The sequence below is a fragment of the Eptatretus burgeri genome, chromosome 9 (genome assembly GCF_056783735.1).
Source record: "Eptatretus burgeri isolate ZD-2024b chromosome 9, Ebu_testis_v1, whole genome shotgun sequence".
NCBI lineage: Eukaryota > Metazoa > Chordata > Myxini > Myxiniformes > Myxinidae > Eptatretus > Eptatretus burgeri.
The window spans coordinates 31,052,436-31,071,832 of NC_140969.1; the positions used below are offsets into that span (position 1 = coordinate 31,052,436).

The 19,397-nt window shown below is 45.5% G+C and overlaps 1 protein-coding gene across 1 annotated transcript in view; it reads left to right on the forward strand.

Annotated features, from left to right (window-relative positions):
* LOC147019831 (sphingolipid delta(4)-desaturase/C4-monooxygenase DES2-like) overlaps positions 1–19,182 on the forward strand; it is a 32,845-nt gene extending 13,663 nt beyond the window's left edge. Inside the window, exons 2-3 of the mRNA XM_085894597.1 lie at positions 16,058–16,800; positions 17,254–19,182. Coding sequence (XP_085750723.1) covers positions 16,084–16,800; positions 17,254–17,397 — 861 coding nt within the window. The 5' untranslated portion in view covers positions 16,058–16,083 and the 3' untranslated portion in view covers positions 17,398–19,182. The remainder of the gene's footprint in view (positions 1–16,057; positions 16,801–17,253) is intronic.
* Positions 19,183–19,397: the final 215 nt, after the last annotated feature.

The window sequence follows — 19,397 nt, forward strand, 5'->3', positions numbered from 1 at the left end:
TCATTTCCAGCTGCCTGAACTTCACCTCCCGCGACTACGTTATCCGACAATTCTCCATGTGATTCAGACGAAAATCCTTCATTTCTCTCACACTCACTGTCGTTACCAGACAAGTGAAAGTCCATGTCATCCATTATTCAAAAACAAATGTTTGATTTTTTTAAAGCAGAAATGAACGAAGCGTTTGAGTCGATCAATTGAATGTGGAAACACACAGAAAGCCAATACAATCATGTAGACCACCAACCCGAGTAATTTACGTGCAGCCTTTGACATCCTGTATATGACGTCATGTGGGTTACTCCCCTTTCAGGATAATTTTTAGGGGCGTTCCCGAAGAGGTTTGTTTTTTTAATTTTACATTTTACAGAATGAGTATTGTGAAAAAACATTGTCAGATCAGAAATCACGATGAAAAACTCCTATAGCACATATATAAATGAAATTTATGTACTTTGGCATGCAGTGGCGTGCAGAGGTCTGGTGATGCCCGGGGCAAATCTTGATTGTATGCCCCAAAGACTCAAGTATAAGGCCTAATATACTGAGAAATATTATGAGAAAGGAAAACATTTTGAATATAGAAACACAGATGAAACATGAAATAAACGCTTTATTCAACGATTTAATATAAATCAAACGATTTTAATATAAATCAATTAAATTTATTAAGTTCTTTTCCCCAAATGATACCTCCTGTCACAAAACACCTGAACTAATTCACTTTTTACATCAGGTGTGGGAAATTATTTTTCAATGCTTATTAAAGCCAGGTTGGTCAGTCGCTCCTGTGACATAGAAGACCTCAGATATGTTTTTATTAATTTCAGTTTTGAAAATGACCTTTCACAGCTTGCGACTGAAAATGCGATTGTAAGCAGTAATCTGTATGAAACGCACAGCGTCGGAAAGACATCCCTCCCATACTGCAGTAAAGACTCCAGAGCATCTTCAGGATCAGGGGGAACTCTATTCCCTCCAGCTCGAAGAAGCATCACAAAATCAATAATTTCATCATATAACTGAATTACAACTACATCATTGTCATAATAATTTGCAAAGTCTGAACATTCCTTTTTTAAATTTCTCTCTTTCTTGTTCATCTTCAATCACTACTGAATTCAAGTTCAGAAGAAAAGAAAATCGAGTATTTGAAGATGGACACTGCGGTCTTCAATTTCAGTTTTTAATCTGTTCACAATCTCTACCATTACTCTCTTCATTTCTTCTTGTGCCATCAGTCCACTATCTCTTGCTGACTCTCCAGCAATTATTCTTCTTCTCCTTGTTCGTGCAATTGGTATTCCCCAATTTTCACAATATTCATTGGCTAAATCTATTGCATTGTGGATAATTTCGTCATTCATCAAATTCAAGATATGAATAAGTCCTCCCAGATCACAAGAAGCTTCATGGAACCCCATTTTCGGATCCTGCAAACGTTTTGAAACTTTCTCCACTGATGATAAAACTGAGTACCAAAAATTTAATAAAGCTATAAACGGGAACTGTTGAATAGAGTTCAGTAGCGATCCTGCATCAGATTTAGTTTCCCTTGAAAATGCTCCTTCCAGCAGGTGTTGAAGGCTTGCAATAACGTTGTCACACTCTTCGTGGGTTACTTGCACAGCATCATGGCTGGAACTCCATCTTGTGTCACACTGTCTTTTCACAGTCTGAGGAAGAAAAGTCCAAGCAGAGGAAGAAAAAAAAAGTAAAGAGTTTTTCTAGAATGCCAAAAAATGTAACAACAACAGGTTGCACCTCACTTGCATGGACACAGGCCAAATTGAGGCTGTGGTTCTCGCAGTTCACAAACAGCTTTTGGGTTAACTTCAAGAATTTTTTGTTGAACATCTCCTCTCACTCCAGCCATAACTACTGCGTTATCATATGCTTGACCACGACAGTCATTCATGGAAATTTTGTCTTCTTCCAATTTTTCCTGAATTTTATTTACCAGGTTGACTGCATCTTTCTTGTTGACTTGAAAAAATCCCAGAAATGTCTCCTTTATTTCTACTTTTCTGTTTTCATCAATATGAACGTAATGCAGAATTTCAGAAACCTGATCTTCATGGGCAATATCTGGAGTTGAATCCAGCATTATGCTAAAATATTTTGCATCCTTAATTTCGGAAATTATATTTTTCTTCACAGTTTCACCAAGAAGATTGATTATTTCGTTTTGAATTCTGTTGGACAAGTAGGTGACACTTTTTGGTTTCTCTTTCCCTCTCTGCAAGTGTTTTGCGAAGATGTCATCATATTTGGCCAAAAGTCTGATTACTGCTAGAAAGTTTCCTGTATTTTCACTGACTGTCTCCCCTGGCTGTGATAACCCAGGTATTCCTTCTCCGCGATGTCCACGATAGGCCAGATTCTGTTTTGCCAGAAAAGATATAACCTCGACAATCCGTTCAGTTATAGCTTTCCATCTTTTCTTTTCAGCAGACATTTGCTGTTGAAGTTCAGCATCTATCGTAGTTGAATGATGGAGTCGAACTACGAGGTTCAGGTATTCCCTCATGTGAGCTCTATGAGAAGGGCTTTTCTCATGGTCAGGTATTCTTGGATTAAATTTTCTCCAAGTGGAGAAACCGTCTTCCTTTCCAAAGTTTGACACATGACAAATGCTCCTTTGAAACAAAAAGCAAACAAAACAGTTGCATGCTTTCCGATATGGAGAGTATAACAACCATTTTCTCTCCACAATTTCTCCGTTTGTGGAAACTTTATCAAATCACTGTTTGGAAAATGATCTCGCATCCTTCTCAGCAAATGGACCACTTTTATTCTGATATCTTTCAGGGCCATGTTGTAATATTGTCATCTTCAAATGATCTGGAATTGGTTTCTTCAAACAGCCAAAATCGCTTCTTTGCAAAAATATGCTAAAATCTTCTTTATTTTCTTCACATGGATCATCATCCTGACAACGAGACTGAGGAGAGAGAGTATTATGTTCTGACCGAGCTGAATCCGTATCAGAAAAATCCTTCTCTGCACCCACATCATCTTTTACTTCTCCACGTTCTCCAACTTCTTCTTTACTTCTTTTTATCCATGCATCGAATGCCCCTCTTTGATGGGACTCATCTTCGACTCTGCACCTCTTTTTTTTCCCTGTTCTGTGCTCCACTCGGTTGTACTTTCTTCATTTGAAAAAATAAAAATATATATGTATAAAGTGATTACTACTTACACACTTCTGAGACAAGCTTATTTTCTCTTGAACAAATATTAATTCTGGTATTTGTAGATAATAAGGGAACAAAAAATCTTAATTGGAGATAAAACCATTAAACCATTAAAATTAAAACAATAATATTGTTATAGATAACAGTTATAGATAACAGGTAACCCTGCGCGTTGCCAACGTGGCTTTTTATAGCTCGAGGGGAGAAGCCGTTGGAGGTTTCGCCACCCGAAATCGGCGCTTCCTCCTTTCACCTCTGAACCTTCACCCCAGGTTGGCTCCGCCCCTTTCACCTCTGATTGGCTGGCGTTTTCCAGGGCAAAGCCCCTCTTGATCCGTTTATGCAAATCAGCCGTTTGGACGGCTGATTGCACACGGACGCTGGAATGTGGCTCCCCCTGTTGCGCTGCAAGTTCGTAACAACGGCATTTTGCCGCTGTTTGCTGAGGAAGGCGCTGTGTTGTGGAGAATAAACTATACTGCAATAATTCTGAAACTCGATAATAATAAGCACACAAAATACTCGTAACATTTCATTTTCTATCTCAAAAACCATAAGACGCATGAGAAAATGGGAAGAAAATGGTAAACAATCGGTCAGTTGCAGACGGATAAACCATATTTCATTTCTTTGTTCCTTCGTATCAAATTATTTGACACTGATTCTCCACTGATAATTTTGTGCAATTTATATCATAGACTTGCAAATAAGTGGTATCTGTATTCGAATATTAACATGTTAAGGAATAAATGTCTCCTATTCCGAGATTAAATGCCAAAGCAGTCCTCTGATCAAACAGGCTTCACTCTTTACTACATCCCACGTAAATATTTCATAAAATATCACCAAAAAAACAATAAAAAACGTCGTTGCACCCGTTCTAGAGCTAGTCACTGACCTGAGTAGGTAAAATAACTAATCTAGATGCACAAAAAGCTGAAGAAAAGACGAGTTATGACTCGAGGAAACGCAGGAACGAACAGCCACGTCTGCTTGTTGCTTTTGATGGTTGCACCACGTACATCATGCGCATGTGTATGGGGGGATGGGGAGAAGCACCATTTTCTCTAGACAGAAAGGGTACACCATGTTAAAGGAATAAAGGGCTAACAACTGCCTCTGCAGTGCGGTGAGCCTCCAAAAATGGATTTATCACCGCTGAAATTTTAAAATTACTATCATTTCCTTCTCTGATTGAATGCCCCCATCCAATGGATGCCCAGGGCCAACGCACCGTCGCCCCCCCCCCCACCTCTGCACACCACTGTTGGCATGTCAGGGGACCTTTAAAGAATTATCAGGTCTGGATCCAGATTCGGATCTTCATCAAAATAGAATAAATTCTTCCATGTTACACCCCCAACATGTCCACCAAGTTTCATCCGAATCCGTCCACAACTTTTTGAGATATCATGCTACATATTAGTTAGAGTGTACGAGGTGCAGTGGGACGCAAGAAGCACGCGCGCCAGCATCAACTCCGCTTTATTGCGCGACCAGAAGTACATTCCTGCCACCCCTAGCGGGCGAGGCATGATATACGAAAACCCAACCACGTGACACAGCACACTCCTCCCCTCGTAAAAATGACCCATCACACGATGAAAGGACAATCACAACATGACCACCTGAAACCCATCAACACTCATAATCCTCCAAGTACCGCGGCCGCACCCTGACCCGCCTCGGACGGGCAGCGCCGCCAGACAGTCCAGGCTCAGACGCCTCCCGGCTCGGTCGAGGTGACACCCTCCCCGGACTCGCACCTTCCGCCACCCCAACCACCCCCGACCGCCCAGCCTGCCCGACGTCCCCGGGTAGGACGGCATCAGGCGAAGACCCCCTGGGCGTCGGCCCAACCAGCCCCGGCAATACAACGTCAGGTGCCGGCGACATCACCGGTGGGGGTCCCACATCGTTCGGCCCGGGGAGGTGCGGGGGGGGGGTGACGCTGAACAGCGATCATGCATTTGGTCCACGTGCCGCTTCCACACATCCCCACCATCAGTCCGCACCATGCAATTCGCCGGCCCCAGCACCACAGAGACCACCGCCGGCACCCATTTGAAACCGTGGAAATAATCGCGCACCATTACCCGTTGTCCCACATCGAAGCCGCGCAGCCGCGTCGGATGCGACATCGCCCCACTCCCCGACCCTCCAGGTCGCAGCAAATCCAGTCTGGATCGCAATGCCCGTCCATAGAGACGAATGGCAGGCGAATCACCCGTGACAGGATGAACTGCATTCCTGTAATGGAGCAAAAAGACATCAACCACCGTCTGCACAGGTGCAACACCCCCCCTGCGCAAAGCCCGCTTCAACATCTTGACAAACGACTCAGCTTGGCCATTCGTCTCAGGATGATACGGTGCGGACCTTAGATGTCGAATACCATTTTGACGCATAAACTCATCAAATACACCTGCGATGAACTGCGGACCGTTATCAGAGACCAGAATCTCAGGTAATTCTTTATTAGCAAAGATCGTCCGCAGTTTTTCTACTGTAATGTTTGCTGATGTATGCTGCATTACTACAACTTCCGGCCATTTAGAGAATGCATCGATCACAATCAAAAACATTTTGCCATTAACCGGTCCCGCAAAATCTACATGGACCCTCTGCCAAGCTCGGTCTGGCACAGGCCATAGACCCTAGGCTCAACGCGGGTTATCAGCATCTGTCTGGCACGTGGCGCAACGCTTAACCAACTGCTCAATGTCTTTGTCCAACCCCGGCCACCACAACAGGCTACGAGCAAGACTCTTGGTCTTCACGATGCCAAGGTGACTGACATGCAGTTCTTCCAAACACCGCTGCCTGAACCTCGGTGGAATCACCGTCCTCATTCCCCACATTGCGCACCGTTGGACCAACGACAGCTCCAATGCGCGTGACGTGAAAGGTTGAAATGCCGGTGTCGAAGGCAGATCGCTCCAATTCCCCGTAGAAATCGCCTGGACGACACGGGCAAGCACCGGATCACGAGCCGATTCCACCGCGACCTGCCTGGCCGTGACCGGCCCGCTTTGGACCTGGCCCAGCGCGAACACATCGACCCGGTCGGCCAACTCAGACGCAGCTGGACCCTCCGCACACGGCAAGCGTGAGAGCCCGTCGCAGTTGGCATGCTTCTCAGTGCTTCGGAACTGAATATCATAATCGTAAGCACCCAGAAACAGACACCACCGCTGTATTCGCGCAGCCGCTACCACCGGCACCCCGCGCTCGGGTCTCAGGATGAATTGAAGCGGTTTGTGATCCGTCTGCAAAGTGAAATGCCGCCCCAGCAGGTATTGATGAAACCTCCGCACACCCCAGACGAGGCTGAGAGCCTCACGCTCAATCTGGGCATATCCGCGCTCTGCTGTGGACAGGGTCCGGGATGCAAAACAAACAGGCTGCTGGGAACCATCGTCCATCCTGTGGGAGAGCACTGCCCCGATGCCATATGCAGAGCTGTCGCATGCCAATAGGAGCGGACGCGCAGGCTCGTAGTGCACGAGGACCGTATCCTCTGTGAGCCGCCGCTTGACGCGGTCGAACGACGCCTGGTGTGCAGGCCCCCAAGCCCAGCGCTCGTCCTTTCTGAGCAACCGTGTTAACGGCGCAAGTTGTGAGCTGAGCCCGCGCACGAACCTTTGGTAATACTGGGCCATACCAATGAACGAGGGCAGCTGCGTCTTGTCGCGAGGCGGTGGCATGTGCTGAATCGCCTCCACCTTCCGAGGACCTTTCAACAGCCCCTCCGGCGTGATGATGTGCCCGAGGTATTCCAAGCGCTGCTTGAAGAACGCGCACTTGTTTCTGTTGAAGCGCAGGCCGCATGCTTCTAGCTTTGTCAACACTTGGGCAATGTTCGCAAGATGCTCGTCCGCCGTTTTCCCCGCAATGAGCACATCATCCAGGTAGGTCTGAGCGGGCAGGCCAATGCAAACCTGATCCATGGCTTTCTGCCACAAAGCTGGGGCCGAAGCAATCCCAAAACAGAGTCGGGTATATCGATAGAGTCCTTGACACGTGTTGATTGTCAAAAGCTCGCTACTCCCAGGATCCATCGGCAGGTGAAAATATGCATCACGCAGGTCTAGCTTCGTGAAGTATTGACTCCCCGCCAATCGCGCATATATTTCATCAATTGACGGCAATGGATATTGCTCCACGCTGAGCCCCGGGTTAACCGTGGATTTGAAGTCCCCGCACAATCGGACGTCTCCATTCCGTTTCAGCACCGTGACAACCGGGGTGGCCCAATCTGAGCACGACACCCGTTCGATCACTCCACAGGCCTCCAGCCTATCCAGTTCACCCTTGACCTTGTTCCGCAGGGCATACGGCACAAGACGTGGTTTACAAAACCGAGGAACCACCCCCTCCTTCAAGAAGAGCTTTGCCTCCATGCCCTTGAGTTTCCCAAGGTCGTCGCTAAACAACCCTTGATGTCTTTGAAGAATCTCCTCTAACTGATCCTCCCACCGGCTTGGCACGGGTTGCACAAGGTGAACTGCGGCCCAGTCTAGCCTGATGCGGGCCAGCCAATCTCGGCCGAGGAGAGACGGTCCCCTCCCCCGCACGACGTACACCCGAAGCGTGGCGACCTGGCCTTGGTACCGCACAGACACGTCTGCCATCCCGACTGGCGTTATCTTCTCGCGGGTGTACGTGAACAGCGTGAGGTTTGACCTGATAAGCTTCAGGCCGTTGAGTCTACGCGCGGTCTGTTCGCCGATGAGCGACACCGCTGCTCCCGTATCGACCTGGAACGTGATCGGCGTTTTGTTCACTTCGACTTCCACCGTCATCGGGTGCGCCGCCGCCGGGCCAATTGAAAACAGGTCCATCAACGGCCGCTGGTTCCGCCCCGAGTCGCCTCGCACATCGCCGTCCATGACCTTAACGGCGGCCGGCGCCCCATGGCACACACGCGCCAAATGACCCACCTTGTGACAATTTAAACACACGTTGCCTTTATATGGGCACGCACGGCGCAGGTGTCGACCTCCACATCCCAAGCATATCCGCGGGGTCACCCCGCCGCACGCGCGGTCGTGCGGCGACGTCCGACCCGCATCGAAGGTCGTGCGTGCGTCCCGGGGTGCTCGCGACCCCGCGTTGCCGGTGATGGCCCGAACATCTCCGCGAGTCTGCTCGATCGCCGTAGCCGTGCTGACCGCCGAATCGAATGTAATGGCTCCACCCTTCAGCCGTAAAACCGCTGAAACCATCTTCGCATCTTGTAAACCAGCAATAAAATGATCTCTGAGCCGAGCTGGACGCTCCCCCGCCGTGAACTTGCAGGCCACGGAAGAACGCTTAATCCGCGCCACGAAATCAGCGACGCGTTCCTCTGCACCTCTCGAGAGGCGACCGAACTGGTATCGAGCGAGTTGTAATGACTTCTCCGGCGCCATGTGTGCTTTCATCTTCTGCACAATGTCCCGAAACGACAGCTCGTCATCCCGGGGCCTGTTCAGAGCCACCAAATCACTCAGTAGTCGATAATGCTCCGCCGAAAGCGAAGCGAGCAAGATCGACTTTTGTTTGCTCTCGTCGACCACATCGTTTGCGTGGAAATAGCATCCCAATTGCTCCGAAAACAATTCGAAGTCGTCTCCGACGAAAACGGGCACAAGTCCGTATTCAACCATCCTCGTCAGCCAACTAGAGTGTACGAGGTGCAGTGGGACGCAAGAAGCACGCGCGCCAGCATCAACTCCGCTTTATTGCGCGACCAGAAGTACACTCCTGCCACCCCTAGCGGGCGAGGCATGATATACGAAAACCCAACCACGTGACACAGCACATTAGTTTATGTTGAAATTCGTCTATGTTGATCTTTTGGCCAATGTGAACCTCCAAAATAATTGTCTGGTTGAATTCAGTGACCTGAAATATAAATCCTCTTCAAATTTCAAGTCAATCGGATGAAATTTAAGGATTTCAGTAATCTCACTGAAGTTGTTGACCTTTTGACCTCAAACAAAAGTCTTCTTTCTGACAAACTCTCCCATGTGGTGAAATTTCATGAAGATCAGTTTAAATTGTGATCTGTAGGCAATAGAGAGACAAACAGACAGACAGACAATAACAAAATCGACTGACCAATATACTTGAAAAATTTTCGATTTTGCAAGTAATAATTGACAAAGTAAATGAGGATCTGGGGGGCTATCCCACCTGGGTGGATACCAAATGCAATGGCAGGTATAGGAATCGGGATTTTGTAAGCGCCAGAGTGGTAGTTTGGCTGAGGAAGTGCAAAAGTTGGAAACTCGTGTAACAGAACAAGAGCGGGTGTTAGCTGATAAAGGCTTGAGGGAGCCACAATTGAATGGGGAAAGGATGGATTACATGTTACAGGAGCAGCTGAATTCTTGGGATAATACCATTAAAGGAGAGGTGATACAAGCAAAACTTTCTGTTGGTCACACTGGTGACGTTTATGGTTCTGTTGAGACCATGCTTGGGCTGATTGATGCGTACAAAACCAATGGTGAGTTGAACTGGACTTGCTGAACTTTGACATTGGGGATGTTACTGAAATGGGTCGAGCAGATTTGGCAGAGCTAATGTTTGAACTATTTGCAGAACATGTAGTAGAGGACAGCGACAGTGACGTTGACATGCCAAATACCGAGCAAGGGGCTGATTCTAAAACGACCAAAAGTGAGCTTGCTGATGTAAACTCTGGAGAAAGAATTACCCAATTTGAAAAAAATGCAAGGCGGTTTAACAGGCACAGATGGACCTCGAGAGGAAGAGCACAGGATGCTTGTCAAATGGACAAGTGGGAAAGTGATGTTTTCGAAAGGAATTTGCAGAACCAATCCCAGAGTTCAGATTTGGATAGTGGTTGTGAAGGCCAATTATTCGCCGTTTACGAATCATGTGGTTGTGATGCAGATGGTGCAGCTGTTGTTGAAAGTGGATTTACAGAGGTGCTTGTTGATGATTGTACGGTTGGGGGTGACATTGGATACTGTGAAGGAAGATGAAATTGAAGTCGTGAAGGTGCTGGAGGAGAAAAGTGATCTTCCTGAACTTGGTACTTACAAGAAGGCAAGTCTTGAAGTTTGTTTTGTTGAGCCAATGTTGGAACAATCCCAGGAAGGATGTGTTGAGGAGAAGAGTTGCAGCAGCTGTGGCTTCCTGTTGGTGGAGCAGGAGGCTCATCTTGAATCAAACCAGGGTGAGTTAAGTGCAGGCTTTGAAGAGAAACTGCTCCCACTTGGTATCAATTTCGAGGATTCTGGTGATGAAGATGATGCTAAGCATTTTTCATTGGATGAACTTGCAGTAGCTAATGTACCCCAGAATCCCTCCAGATGTCAGTCCCATAGATTCTTCAGCAAGGGATAATGAGGAGAAACAGGTGGATGAACTTCATGATGAAGGTGAATTACCAAATACTGGACTTGTTGGCAATGAGACCCGTGCTGAACTTTATGAAGGACTTTGTCAGTCTTCTTTCAATCCAGTGGTTGAAAAAGATGCTCCAGAGATTGTGCCACATGAGAAGCAGTTTGAGGTTGAGGAATGTGTCATGGGGAGTGAACCATTGGATAATGATTGTTGGATGGGAGGCAAGAACGAGATGAATGAGGAAGATGAGCTTTGTAAGGAATCTCTTTGAGGTGAACACTTGCCAGGAGATCAGGACATTGCATACTGAATTGCAGTCCTTCAAGAGCGAAACCCAGAAAGTGGTGAAAAGTCTTCGGGAGAGAGTGCGTGAGCTCGAAGCTGAGTTGGACAGCGATTGTAGCTGTCAGGAGCATGTGCAGGCTGATGCTCTAGCCCTGCAAGCTGAATTGGATGGGCTGTGCCTGCAGCAAGCCAAACCAGCACAGCAAGGGCTTTTGAGAATTGAGAAGAAAGTGCGGGCAAGTAAACCGTGATATGGGAAGATGAAAGAGAAGCATAAAGAGCTGCATGAGGTCAACACACATCTCAATTCACTCATACTCTCATTGCAGGCACCTGAGCAGACAAGCGTAACAGCCTAGGGTCAGGTGATGGTGTTTGCGTGAACCATAGTGGCTGTTTGTCTATCGTGGATGGTGGAGTACATTTGTCAGCGTCCATGCGTGCCTGGGAGTTGTTGTTCTCATGCTAGTTGTGGGTCAGCCGGTCATGGCCTTGCTCTGCCCTCGACCTGACAGAACCAAGAGATACAATTTTACCTGGGTCCACTGGGCTGTGGCAATATCTGTGGCCTGGATTTCAGCTGTGGCCACCTTTTTTCTGGGAGTGGATGAGAGAACAATGGGTCCACCAGATCCTGGAGGAAGATGTAGGCTTCTGGGAATAGATGTGAGAACTTTAGGTCTACCAGATCCTGGAGGAGGATGCAGGCATCGATCCTGCTGCCTCTTGCAAGAATATCTGTTGACACAGTTCTTGTGACTGACTGGCCTGATTCTCTGACATCTCATCTTGAAGTTTACAATTGCACCCAAATATTAGCCATGTTGGTCTACAAGATTTTGGAATAATCGGCAAATTTAGAAAGAAAAAAAAAAGAAGTGGAATCTAGGGAGATTGAAAGCAACGAATACACAGAGGTGGATTGGAAGGGCGTGAGGAAAGCTACAAGGGGTGGATGACACTCTTTGACCTGACCAATCTACGGCGACCTGTACTTAGGGCAAGGTGCCCTGATGCTTACTGTTCCCAAGGGTTCAGTTTTGCTATAACTTGGGACTAAGGTAATTATGATGAGAGCTGGCGAGAGTGACTCAATGGTAAGTAAATGGATCGGTTTGGAAATCCGAATTGTCTTGTGGTGTTGATGTTTGTTATGTGTGAAGAAATGAATTGCGTTTGGAGAATGAATGTGGATTATAACATGTTAGCAGGTCATGGCAGTATAGGAACATGATCACCATTTTGCATTGCAATGTTTGAGAACTGAATGGCAACAGGGGAGGAAATGGTGTTGGATTGTGTGTGTGTGGGGGGGGGGTGAGATATGTGGGACCACAGAAATGGATCAAGCTCTGGAGGAGCGGTGACTGCGGCCCTCCCTAAGGTAATTTGTCCTTGGCAGCTGGTGGTGTCTGGAAATGGGGAACCATTGGATGGGCGACCAGCGAGTGGTAAGGTGATCCCTGGTGACCCGGATGAGGCTGGATGGTGAGGAGACTCTCCCCGGTGGGGCGTAGAGCAAAAGATCTGTTTGGTTGTCAAGGATTGAATAGTTGAAAGGGGGGGGGAAGAAGTCGTAAGTCAGACGACTTGTTTTGGGACTGTGTGCACCACAACCAGAAGCACCCCTCGCATTTTTGTTGTACGGTACCTCCCTGCTGCCTAATTGCAGATCACTCATGTGTGTCATAACATTTAAGCCAGGGTCGTGTGTGTGTGTGTGTGTGTGTGTGTGTGTGTGTGTGTGTGTGTGTGTGTGTGTGTGTGTGTGTGTGTGTGTGTGTGTGTGTGTGTGTGTGTGTGTGTGTGTGTGTGTGTGTGTGTGTGTGTGTGTGAAGGTTCGCTTGATCTATGCCACTAATGTGTCACTGAGAACAAGGGCTTGTGGAAATTTGGAACAGGTAAATTGCGATGGCTCTGCAGATACCATTAGGTATTGTGGCATCCACCCGGGAACGCAGTCTTTAGATTATAAAGTTTTGTTGTACAAACATTATAAAGTTTTAGTTAAGGTTTTGTGTTTTCTGGCATTTTCTACCTGCCTCAGGAGTTGGGAGTGAGGAACCAAGAGCTTTGCAAATATTTGAATTGTTGTTTTTAAGGGGTGTAGAATGTTAAGGAGAATAGGTAAATTAGCTCTGGCTCACTTTCCACAGCCCCTCCAAATTTATTTCATAGGCTAATTAGGTGTGAGTCGGTAAGTTGTAAGGCTGGAATGGTAATGCTTGCATTGAACCTTACAGGAGATATGGTTCTGGGAGAAGGCTATGTTTTATTTGTGGGGTAGATAGTGGAATTTCATAGGAAAGATAGGATTGGATAGAGTAGCTTGGTCTGTGGATGTGAAGGAGACATCTCGATGTAAACTAACGAGGGAAACTGTGAGCTTAAGTGTTACATGTCACCACACGGGGGGGGGGGGGGGGTGGTGCTGTGTTTAATTAGGGAGCGATTAAGGATAATTTCTCCCAGTATGTGATCGCCCCCCGTGACCTTTTCCTATCTTTTTTGTATTTCAAGAGCGGCAATAAAAAGGGATCACATCCTTAAAACAACAATAACCGAGCTGCACGTCCAAGCAGGCAAAAACCCCCGCTTCCAGAATGGATGATTGATGGGCGTGACGTCGGAGAAGAGGAGGGAGTGAGGATGGCAGTCAGGGAGTCTCACGAGGTGCGACAAGAAGGCAGGGAGTTCAGTTCGGAGCAGTACGTGAAGGAGGACTGGACCGAAGCGAGTGAGACAGGATATGGCAGTTGAAAGAGAAGGGCATTATGGTTGGCTTTCCCTCTACACGGTGAAGAAGGCTGCACGATTCTCATGTTCTTGCTAAGGTGAATTGGCTCGCATGATGGAGCGGCTATTGATTGTTGGCTGGATCATGTGAGACCAGCCTCGAAGCCTTGTGTTGTTCCATCGGTGGAACAGAAGGCGCTATTTTGTAGAGCAGCGGCGTCGGCGAGGGCGATCGACAAAAGTTGCACAGCAGTTTCTGAGCCCTGGCATTGAGTATCGACGCCTGAATTTCCTCCTGTACATTTGCCCGCCCAGAGAGCGGCTGTGTGCCATTTTTGGCGCATTTTCCCATGCAGTGACGAAGCGGTTTGGTGACCATCAAGCTACCAAAACCCATCCGTGGGCACACAGATATGTGCCGGAATAGTGGGATTTTTCTTTTGTTTTATCTGTCCCCTTGTCTGTACGGAGACTCCTCAAAATTAGATTTAGTTTTACCTCGCATTCCGTTTTGATTATTACCCTTTGAATTATTACCATTGTGAATATTTGATTTATTTTCATTCAGCCCTGTATTTATCTAAGTTGCTTCTGTCTGTCTATTTGTCGTGGGTTCATGATAAACCCCGTTGTGCTGTGCTTCCGTCCGTTATGTGCATTTGTCACCCTTTCCTTCCCATGCGGGCCATAATCTCCGAGAATCTCGGTTGTTAGCCTCCAAGGGAGAACTGTTTGGCTATCTGTCCAGGTGGGGGCAAAACTCCCTGGACACATTTTCTGGAACTGGAATATCAAAGTTTGCAGATGTGCGGATTACTTTACAAACTCTGTTGTGTTGTGTGTACAGCTGGTGACGTTTTTTTTTTGTTTTTTTTTTGTGTGTCCGTTCATTAAGAATAACAATATTTTATTATCAATAACAATATATTAATATCATTTTGACTTATATTTGTAATTTTTACATTTCATTGATTTATTTGTGCAGTGGAGATAAATAAAATATTGTTCATTGTTTGTTTTTTTTCCTCCTCCCACCCCCACCCTCTCTCTCCCTCTGTCCCCTCCTAATAAAAATGCAGCACTCTCCTCCCACACCTCTATTACTCTCTCGGTGTGTGTCTCTCTCTCACACCCCTCCCTCCCACAGTGTATAGCAACGTTTGGTGAGGTGTCTCTCTTCACCTCCCCCATTTCTTGCTCTCCACTCCCCCTTCTTCATCCTCTCTGCCTCCCCTCTCCCCTCTCACACTACACCTGCCTCCTCTTCCTCTCTTTGCCCCCGCCCCCCCCCCCCAATTTATTGTCCCTGTCAGTAAAGAGACGGGTTGTATTTGCTAGTTAACCTCCGCCATCGAAGATGGATGGAGATTACTGTTTTCACCCCTTTCTGTTTGTTTGTTTGTTTGTTTGTGAACAGTATTACGGAAAAACTCCTTGACGGATTTCGACGAAACTTGGTGGGGGGGGTTAGGTCTGGTCCAAGGATCATGCCATGAGATTTTGGACTGGTCCAAAATCCAATATGGCCGCTATGGCGGCCAATTTGAAAAAAAAATTTTTTTTTTTGCATTTCTACATGTTTTAAGTGATTTCCAACCCCCCCCCCCAAAAAAGAATTGTTAGAGAAAAAAATTTGCAATTTTTTTTTCAACAAAATTTCGATTTTTTTTTTGTTGCATTTCTACATGTTATAAGTGATTTCCAACAAAAAAAAAAACATGCCAAAATTATAATTGCGGCTGATTTTGGAACTTCAGGTGGATATACCCACGTAAAATCAATTTGTCTCAAGGAATCTAGTTATGACGAATGAATTGAGTATGTAAAAGTTAAAGGTAAAAGGGAAAGTTGCAAACTATAACTCTGTGAGCACTGTTGATGTCAAATTGAATGAATAGGATATCAGGTTCACTTGAGTGACTTAGCAGTATTGGAGGCAGAGGTTTTGCACTCTACCGAGTGCTCCCCCTCTAGTTTTTAATATCATTATGACTTATATTTGTAATTTTTACATTTCATTGATTTATTTGTGCAGTGGAGATAAATAAAATATTGGCCGGTATTATAATGCCTTTTAAAACACTGTTGTCATGTCGCATAAGTGTTGATGAAAATTTTCAACCAAGTTGAACAAACACAACATGGCTGTCTGAACACAAATCCAAAGTAGATTCTGTTGCAAGCATGCATGTTAGGTTGTGAAGGAATAGCCACCACCAACATGGAGGGTGGGCAGAAGAAATTATATTTGGTGGGGAGGGGGCAGGGAGTTCTTGATTTGCCACCACAAGATTCAGGTTTTCTCCTCCACCGTTTGCACTTTGTCACCTGAATGTAAACCCTAATCCTGTGATGCCTTTTTTTTGGGGGGGGGGGGGAATGTGATTGGCAATGTAGCAACTGCAACTGTCATGTCACCTCCCATTGATTCACAATGACTGACCTACCTCTCCCCCCCTTCTTTTCCACAGCCAAGTATCCTGAAGTAAAACGCTTGATGACACATGACCCTCAACTAAAATGGACAGTCACAACGATGGTCATGGTTCAGATCCTGGCTTGTTTCCTCGTGCAAGACCTACCATGGAAGTGGGTTATCTTCTGGGCGTACGCTTTTGGAGGTTGCATAAATCATTCGCTTACGCTCGCCATCCATGACATATCGCACAATGTGGCTTTCGGCAACAAGTCAGTTCGATGGAATCGATTTTTCGGAATATTTGTGAACCTGCCTGTCGGCGTGCCCTACTCTGTATCATTCAAGAAGTATCACATTGACCATCACCGTTACCTTGGTGGTGAAGGGCTTGATGTGGACGTGCCAACGGAATTTGAGGGTTGGTTCTTCTGCACTCCTGCACGAAAAATCGTCTGGCTGTTTCTGCAACCACTGTTGTATGCACTTAGGCCTCTGTACGTCAATCCCAAACCAGTGTCTGGCATGGAGATCGCTAATGTTGTTGTACAGATAATCTTTGACTTGACAATCTGTGGCCTCTGGGGTGTGAAGCCGATTGTGTATCTCATTGCGGGCTCCTTGCTCTGCATGGGAATTCATCCCATCTCTGGACACTTCATCGCGGAGCACTACATGTTTCTCAAAGGCTACGAGACATATTCGTACTACGGGCCTCTAAATAGGATCACCTTTAATGTTGGCTATCACATGGAGCACCATGACTTTCCCAGCATACCTGGCAGCAGACTTCCTCTGGTATGAAACCAAGCAATGTTGGTGTATGGTTGGCCTTTCAGGATTACAAATTTACATTTGGGGATTTATTCAATGATTGCTCATTTTATTTTTTGTGGGATTGCTTGTTACTCTTATCAAAGGGGGGAATTGCATTTAAGTCTGTTTGTCTGCACAGAATGTGCTGATGTACAGTTGGCTAGAAACACCACCTTGTGGTGGATGGTAGTACATGTTGTCTTTTATTTATTAATTTTTTTCAACCGAGTACCTCTATAAAGTATGTATAATTATAATGTGAGTATGTCTATACGATATGTTCTATAAAACCAAGCCAAACGAGTCTGGGTGAGGGTATGCAATCTCCGATTGTTTGTTCTCGTTTTGTTTTGTGGGACTGCTCGAGCCTAAACTGATTTTACTTGTGTGTTCGCAAGCAAGATTTTGAAGTGAAGTGTTTGTTTGTGTTAACAGGTACGCGAAATTGCACCTGAATACTACAATAACCTACCTCATCACACGTCTTGGGTGAAAGTTCTCTTCGATTTCGTGTTTGATCCAACAATGGGCCCTTATGCTCGAGTGAAGCGTATCTCCAAGCCCATGAAAGCTGAGTGATTTTTGTTGAGGCAGGTGGGGTTGGACAAGAGTGCAAGATCAGGTTTGGGTGGGGGGAGAGGGGAAGAGGAGGGCTGCTCAAATTTCAATTCCTTGTTGTCGTTGTATTGCCTGCCTAGTTTATGATGGGAAGGAAGACCCCATGAAGTGGGATGGTTTTGCAATTCTCCTAATGAAGGATGCACAGCAGGAGAAATATTACATTCCTACCATATTATTGCTTACACCTGCTGTGAGTCAGTGCTGATGTATTTATTGAGTTGTAAATATTGCCTTTGAATTTCACCAAAGATTTTGTGAATTTTGGTTGTGGAGTGTGTAAAGCCTTGTTGCATGACATCCAATGGTGTGGGTCCAATTTCCATGGCCGCTCGATGGAAATTTTTCTCCCTTTGATGAGTGACCACCCATACAGGAAAAATTATTATCCATGGGATCGCTCACGACTTGTCGTAAACTCAGCAAAACTTGGTGAAGAGTATCAGCCATGACTACCACCACTGTCAATTACACCTTAATTGTAATGAAACCGGGGGTGACAATGATGGGGTAAAATGAAATACAGGGAGTGAAATAACTCTTACATTGGAGCATCTGCTGTGTCTTCCTCTTGCTATCATTCTTCCCCATATCCCTCATTCCTCCAAGTCAACCTCAATTTTGTTCCTCTACCCTGCTTGTTGGTGTGTTTGCACACCCCCCTCCCCCTTCCTACTCTTGTATTCGTTCTGTTACGTCCTGGTCCATTCTGCATTCGATCTCCTCCATGAGCCTTGACTGTATTCAAAAACAAAACACCTTTTGCCAGTTTGGTAACAACTATTCTTCGTGATTTTGTTTTTCTTCAGTCTTTTCACCTGAATTGTATTGGACAGTACAATGTCATGAACGTTCTACAATCTCCAGTCATGCCAATGTTTTTATTTTAAATATGCCTGATCATTTTGGATTTTGTGTTCACAGCAAAATGTTTGGTGTTAATATACTGCATACTAAATGGGATGAGAACGATTTGCCCAATGCAAAATGGCTTTTCATCATCTTCGCTCGGGCCATCTATTTTTAAAAGGCACAATCCGAATGTGCCGAGTTTCATTTCAACCCTTTTGTTACAGCAGACATTAGATCAGTATAACCAGGTCAGAGAACGACATGAGAAGCACCAAGCATCGCAGCTTGTATGAATCGCTTTTATACTCGCTTATCTTCAAACATGATCATTGCAACTTTGCAATGTTGAAAACGTGGCAACTTTTTATTTACGTATTACCTATTTCTCATGTAAAAGTATTTACTCCATCACAAGTTTTCATCCCAGAATCCCTTTCCTGCTCCAACAATCACTCGCAAAACTCTTCCATCCCCATGTTCTTGCCTTATAATTGGTCTTATCGATCTGCCTTTCTTAGATTGGAGTTGTTTGTGTGTTTTTACCTGTTGGTTCTTTTTTTTTTTTTTTTTCTTAATTTGCTATTTTTGGGGAAAAGAAAAATTATTTTGGAATTGTTTGTAGTGTTTTTTCTGTTTACTGTGCATGAAACGTTTTGATTTGTGTTCAATTTGAGTATTGTTCATGTTATTTGGCAACATTGTGTCAACGACACAACTCGACTTGATCCTACGATTAACTTCATTCTACCTGTTTGCCTATTATTGCATCATTTCACCAAACAATTTGATTTGTATTTTGATTTGTTTGGTGTAATTGATATAAATTAACATTCCTCATGCTATGGCAGCTTTGCTAAACTTCCAAATAAAGTTGACTTTTGTTTGTGGAATGCATACTACTTCCTTTCTGTGATCTACTGCTTGTGTATTGCTTATATCGTTATATTTCAAAAGTACCCATTCTCAGTGACTGGAAAGGTTTCAGTTAATCAATCAATTCAAACTTTCATGGACTTTAAAAAGGTTAATTGTGTGGTGCTCTTGGTTTCACTCAGAGCTTAAGCTCTGTTGATCTCTTTACACCGCCCACCGTGAAATGGTGGTGCAAT